This window comes from Eptatretus burgeri, chromosome 8, assembly GCF_056783735.1.
Source record: "Eptatretus burgeri isolate ZD-2024b chromosome 8, Ebu_testis_v1, whole genome shotgun sequence".
NCBI lineage: Eukaryota > Metazoa > Chordata > Myxini > Myxiniformes > Myxinidae > Eptatretus > Eptatretus burgeri.
In genome coordinates, this window is record NC_140968.1 from 38189954 (window position 1) to 38197069 (window position 7116).

Sequence of the window (7116 nt, forward strand, 5' to 3'; positions counted from 1 at the left end):
TCTTCTTTTGTATGTGGAATGTGCTCACAAAGCACTGTACCTCTGTCTTTGCAGGAGCATCGGGTGCACTGTTGTCGAGATGCTCACAGAAAAGCCCCCGTGGGCAGAGTATGAAGCAATGGCTGCTATATTCAAGATTGCTACGCAGCCCACCAACCCAGAGCTGCCACCACACAACTCCGAACATGCGCGGGACTTTCTGCGCTGTATCTTTGTGGAGGCAAAGCTGCGACCGTCGGCTGAGGAACTCCTTCACCACCCATTTGTCCACATCCACTCTTAGCATCCTCTAAGAGACTGAACAGACTGGTTTCTTGTCGAGCCTGTTATTCAGCCCCCGGGAGGGGGTGGGGGGGGGATGAGGGAGTAGTGGTGGGTGCAATTTTGAGCACTTGTTCGAGCTGCATTAATAATGCAGTCAAATCGTGATTGTTTTATGAATTTTATATTTTTATCCTTTTTTTTCTGCGTTTGCAGTATTCATCCAAAGGACCATGGTAAACAAGCCATCTCTATGTATGCGTGTGTGTATAGAATTTTCATTTTTCTTCTGTACATTTTCTCAAAGCAAGTACCAAGATAGACAGATCACCTTTTTAAAATGTCCTTTCAATGGATTACTCTGTCTTTCCCAAAATAAGAACAAAATCACTTAATGAACTTTTCTTCACCTCAATAAGATTTTTTTTTTTAGACTAAAAATATTCCTTCTTGCCTTTTTTTTATATTTCAGGTGTGGTTAATTAACCCAACTCTGAGATGTATACAAATGATCAAATATGCAATTGTTTTTGAAAGTTTTGGCTCCAGAAGTGCCGGGTTAATATTGTATGCAGGGTGGCCCACGGAATGGTGACTAATTCTCAATAGTAAACGCCATTTGTGAACCACCAGGTTCTAAGGAATGTTTTTTTTTTAATCTTCTTTGTAAACAGGGATTCTTTTTTTTTCCGTATGTGTGACATCACATGCTTTCACATCAACAGGCTTGTGTAAAGGTAGCTTTCAATTGTTTGCAGTAATATTTTGTTTAATACAGTTATTTAATCTTTTTCAGAACTATTTGTCAACGTCTTTATCTGTTGTTATTTCTTCTGCTCTTTCTTAGATAGCATGACTCAGATTTCAGACCTGCCTGCCTCGATGCATGCTGCCTATTCTTTCATTCCCAAAACATCGTACATCAGTCCATTAAATAAATAAATATTTGCGAGTATTTTAAAAAAACGACTTTTTTTTTAACACATATCTGGCAGTGAGATATGTGTTATAAAGTAACTACATAACACATCTGAACTGAACTCGCTTCCTGGAGTTAACATGTTTTGTTATGCCTCATCTGAGGAGTAAACAGATGGCAAACAACACGTGCCAAGATGTGTGGCTGTTCATTGGCACCAACAACAGCTCTAACCTGGGAATGACCATTTTTGAAAATCTGGTGTTTCACACATGTGCAGTCTGCTCAACACCAGCTACATGCCAGACCTAAGCAATCAATATTGCTTGTGTAATGGCCACATACTTATCCTAACAGAATGCTCGCCATGAATGCCGAGCTCCAAACCAGTGGGGCTTTTTTTTCTTATTCTCCTTAAAAAGAAATGGTGGCGAAGCGAGAGGATTGGGACTTGTCATGTGATCCAACAAAACCGTCCAATACAATCAAACATTCTTAGAGAAATACCGACGGATAGCGTGCATTCAGGCCCCAAGTCTCGATACTTCGTGCGCACACCTCAGTTACTGTCATAGTGACTTTTCAATCGTTCACTCGAGGATTTAAAGATGGCAATGTTAAAAGAAAAGAAAAGAAAAAAAAAAAAAACTGCATTTCCCACCTGAGTTTAAGGTTCTCAAGGTTTGGCACTGATTACATAATCATGACAAAAATTAAAATATGTATGTGTGCGTACATGTACGTACCATTGATAATCAAAACCTTTTTTTTTCCTTGCAATGTTTTCATGAAATAAATCTTGTGCAAAATGAATAATTGCAAAGAAATACTGAAGGAGAGGCAGGCAGGGACTGGGATTTTTTTGTTTGTTTTTTAAAAACAAATTTTAACACGATTGAGCAGTTTTATACAGTGTTTAACGTTTTATATAAACGAATGCATTGTGCTTCTGTATTTTAACGGTGGGTGGCTTGCACACGATTATTGTCTGCACACCTGCGTTGCTCATAGCAAAATGTTTATGTGTTCGTTCTTCTCCATCCAAACTATCCTGATTCACGTAGTGGTGAATGTAGCTGCAACTTTGTGCAGATAAAAGCCTTAAAAAAAAATTTAATTTATGTAGCTTTCATTCGGAAAATGAACTCGGTGGTGTCGAACTACTTTTGGCGTATCGCTTGCCATAGATGTGGCTTACAGAGGTTAATTATATCGGAAAATAATGTTGGTTTATCAGAGCTTGAAAAGGCAGAGCTGGTTTGTGCCGAATCACGTATGTGCTGGCACATATTTTGATACTCGTGACGCTGCACTCCGAAAGCTGTGCACGTCAAAGATTTGAAATAAAAAATTTTTTTTAATGAAATGTATATTTTTGCACGCATTTGGCAGGCTAAATGGAATAGTTGCACATGTAAAATTACACACACTGGTTTGAAATGTTTAGCTTGTTTTGGAACAAAAAAAAAGTTCAACTTTTTACCCCTTTGCTACTGAGCATAGAAACCAAAACTCAGTTCGCGGTATTAGGTCACAGTGCATTGGTACGTACTCTCGAAGTTGCTTTCGGTACGGTTGGAAAGGCTGTGTTTTAGCGTTTGGGGCCATGGTGTTTATGAAGGGCTGCAATGATGCTTGTCCTGTTGTGCCTTTCTCTTGCATTCCTTTTCAAAGGGTGTACGAATAGTCTTAACATTTGAAAGCTTTGATGATGGGCGCTAGTCATCTTAAAGACGGCTCTGGTACTCCTCGACAAATCAAAAATCACTGCTTTTTGAATATGCTGTACATGTTGTCATCTTATTGGCCACGTGCGAATAATATCATTATTATTATTATTATTATTATTATTATTATTATTAGTGTTATTATCATGCTTTTGTGAGCATTTTAAAGTCAGGTTTTGATTGCATGATTTCATATGTTATATCTGTCATTCTGTTGCTGCAAACATTCGGAATTTCAGTACAAGAAAACGAAGGAATGATTCTCACAAAATTTTCTTACTTTCATTCAGAAGAAGAATCATTTTTGCCTAAGTCTATGGAATAGGAGATATGCGCGAGCTACTGCATGTGGTCCAAAGTCAACGGCACTGGTAGTTCTCTCAAAGACGAGCAAGCGTTAATGCAATTTGAAGAGACAGAATTTGAAACCGCTGTCACTAATTTTCATTATTGCCAAATGTCATGCCGGATGCAATTTTTACAATGTACTGTCATGTAAATGAGCACATGGCAATCAAGAACTACCAACACCCATGATGCAACATTCAAAATGGTGCTCACACATATCCCCTATTCAGTCTTGCTCTTAGGCTCAACTCTCAAATATCTATCTGTTGTCACTAATTAATTGCAAAACTTGTCATTTACCGAGCTCACAATTGGTGTGTTTGTGCAAAAACAGGGTTCATGAAGGTCATAATGGCATTGATAAAAAGAAAAATGCTTCTCTATCAAAGTGTGTATCTTTAGACACTTAGAAATGGCATTTGTAACATCTATAAATACCGATGAAGGAAAAAGGTACTTTAATTTTTTTCTTTTAAATTACACATTCGTGGCTTGAAGTTGTGCTCAGTATACAAAAAAATTGGTTTCTGCCAACGAAGGTTTATATAATTTATTCTACCGTAGGGAATAAAAATGCAATTTGATTTTATCGTACCCTGAAGAATTTCCTCATGGACAAGAAATCCGATTTTTGAAAATTTTTATTTGTTTAAACGGTCCGCATGAACTTTTTTTGCCGAATCTAAATTTGACGCATCTCGGATATTAACCACCTTCCTTCATGGTGGTTAGTGATTTGTGTATTTCAATTGTTCAATAAAAAATGAGAAGCTACATTGTTTTGACGTAATTGTAACTGCATCATTTATTTTTGGCTGAACTTCAAAAACAAACAAATGAAGCGCATGAACGTAAAAGTTTCCTCTTTTTGTAATTTTTAACTGATGGTGAGAACTTCCATTACTTTTTGAAGTCAACAAATGAAATTAAAATTGAATTGGTCGAACTGGCTTCTTCTTGTTTTTTTTAACACAAAAAATAATCAGTTTGAATCAAAATATGATTTTCTTTAAAATAACTTGCTGTGTAAGTGACTGTTTTGATTCCCCAATACTGTGTTTTTGTTTTCAATGTAAATGTCATGACAAAATGACCTTGACAGTTTCAATAAAACATTTTAAGAAAAAAAAATTACCATCGTTATATTTTTGTGCAGCACCTTGAATCTGAAGCTTTTGGATGTTTAAATATTTATTTTATGGGATTCAACAGTAGTCAGGAAGAAAGGTGGTTTTATGGAACCAACCTTAGTGGTGTAATGGTTAGAACGTTCGCTCTGAGTCTGGGAGGTCGGCAGGGCGGGGTCATACCAAAGACTTTTTTTTAATGGTACAGTGGGGAGAACAAGTATTTGATACACTGCCGATTTTGCAGGTTTTCCCACTTACAAATCACGTGGAGGTCTGTAATTTTTATCATAGGTACACTTCAACTGTGAAAGACGGAATCTAAAACAAAAATCCTGAAAATCACATTGTATGATTTTTAAATAATTAATTTGCATTTTATTGCATGAAATAAGTATTTGATACATCAGAAAAACAGAACTTAATATTTGGTACAGAAACGTTTGTTTGCAATTACAGAGATCAGACGTTTCCTGTAATTCTTAACCAGGTTTGCACAGACTGCAGCAGGGATTTTGGCCCACTCCTCCATACAGATCTCCAGATCCTTCGGGTTTCAGGGCTGTCGCTGGGCAACACAGACTTTCAGCTCCCTCCAAAGATTTTCTATTGGGTTCAGGTCTGGAGACTGGCTAGGCCACTCCAGGATCTTGAGATGCTTCTTACGAAGCCACTCCTGAGTTGCCCTGGCTGTGTGTTTCGGGTCGTTGTCATGCTGGAAGACCCAGCCACGCCTCATCTTCAATGCTCTTGTTGAGGGAAGGAGGTTGTTGGCCAAGATCTCGCGATACATGGCCCCATCCATCCTCCCCTCAATACGGTGCAGTCATCCTGTCCTCTTTGCAGAAAAGCATCCCCAAAGAATGATGTTTCCACCTCCATGCTTCACAGTTGGGATGGTGTTTTGGGGTTGTACACATCCTTCTTCTTCCTCCAAACACGGCGAGTGGAGTTTAAACCAAAAAGCTCTATTTTGGTCTCATCAGACCACATGACCTTCTCCCATTCCTCCTCTGGATCATCCAGATGGTCATTGGCAAACTTCAGACGGGCCTGGACATGCGCTGGCTTGAGCAGAGGGACCTTGCGTGCGCTGCAGGATTTTAATCCATGACGGCGTAGTGTGTTACTTATGGTTTTCTTTGATACTGTGGTCCCAGCTCTCTTCAGGTCGTTGACCAGGTCCTGCCGTGTAGTTCTGGGCTGATCCCTCACCTTTCTCATGATCATTGAGGCTCCACGAGGTGAGATTTTGCATGGAGCCCCAGACCGAGGGAGATTGACTGTTATCTTGAACTTCTTCCATTTTCTAATAATTGTGCCAACAGTTGTTGCCTTCTCACCAAGCTGCTTTCCTATTGTCCTGTAGCCCATCCCAGCCTTGTGCAAGTCTACAATTTTGTCCCTGATGTCCTTAGACAGCTCTCTGGTCTGGCCCATTGTGGAGAGGTTGGAGTCTGATTGATTGAGTGTGGACAGCTGTCTTTTATGCAGATAACGAGTTCAAACAGGTGCAGTTAATACAGGTAATGAGTGGAGAATGGGAGGGCTTCTTAAAGACAAAACTAACAGGTCTGTGAGAGCCGGAATTCTTACTGGTTGGTAGGTGATCAAATACTTATTTCATGCAATAAAATGCAAATTAATTATTTAAAAATCATACAATGTGATTTTCAGGATTTTTGTTTGATTCCATCTTTCACAGTTGAAGTGTACCTATGATAAAAATTACAGACCTCTACGTGCTTTGTAAGTGGGAAAACCTGCAAAATCGGCAGTGTATCAAATACTTGTTCTCCCCACTGTATGTACTGCTTCCTTGCTTGATGCTCAGCATTTAAAAAGGATAGAGCATGAACAAACATCCATAATTTGGTAATAATATTACTAATTACTGATAATTCATAATATTAGCCTGGTGTTGGCACAGTGGTGAGGGCAGCAGCTTGGGATCCAAAAGGTCCTGAGTTCAAGCCCCGTTGGACCACTGAATTAATACACCAGGAGGTTGACTCAGCCTGTCATCCTTCCGAGGTCAGCGAAATGAGTACGAGTGTACTGGGCCCAGTGTATGCCCCGGTTAGAATAGGTGTACCATATCCCTGTGTCGTAAGAGGCGACCAGGGTTGCGTCAGAAAGGGCATCCGGCGTAAAACCTGTGCCAAATCACTATGCGGATCATAACGGATGATCCGCTGTGGTGACCCCTAACGGGAGCAGCCGAAAGAAGAAGACTGATAATTCATAATATTACGAATAGCACATGTTACTCCAAGCTGGCCTTCAAAGCCAGTTGCTGATTGGATATCCTACGTTGTGCACAGTCCTTCCTTGGCACACCTGAGCTTCTAACCACTTGCAAATCTTTCATCCGCAGTCTTATGGAGTACTGCTCTCCCCTCTGGGGTGGTGCTTCCACCTCACACCGAGCACGACCATGCTGTGGAAACCAAGGCTTTTGAGGATCATTGGTAACTCCCACGATGAAGCTGAGTCTTTGGGTTTCTCACTCTCTCAATGGAGGCAGGTCGATGGTCTCTCTGTCTTCCACCGGCTCCTCTGCGGCCTTGCTCTGTCCCCCCTATATTTCCACAGTGTGCTCAAGGTCCGCCAAAAACCCCCTTCTGGTGAAACTGCCAAAATCAAGCATCACTGCTCACCTTTACTCATCTTTTTTCCACCTCCGAAACAAACTCCCACACTCAATTCAATCCGACTCTTTCTTCCGACAATC

The 7116-nt window shown here is 40.2% G+C and overlaps 1 protein-coding gene across 3 annotated transcripts in view; it reads left to right on the plus strand.

The window, feature by feature from the left end:
* Window positions 1–4031, plus strand: part of LOC147021559 (mitogen-activated protein kinase kinase kinase 2-like) — a 50806-nt gene extending 46775 nt beyond the window's left edge. For all 3 annotated transcript variants that reach the window (XR_015061349.1, XR_015061348.1, XM_085893730.1), the window contains one exon: window positions 55–4031. Coding sequence is in view for 1 of the 3 variants with exons in the window: in XM_085893730.1 (XP_085749856.1) it covers window positions 55–283 (229 nt within the window). In the remaining 2 variants the exon portion in view is untranslated. The remainder of the gene's footprint in view (window positions 1–54) is intronic.
* Window positions 4032–7116: the final 3085 nt, after the last annotated feature.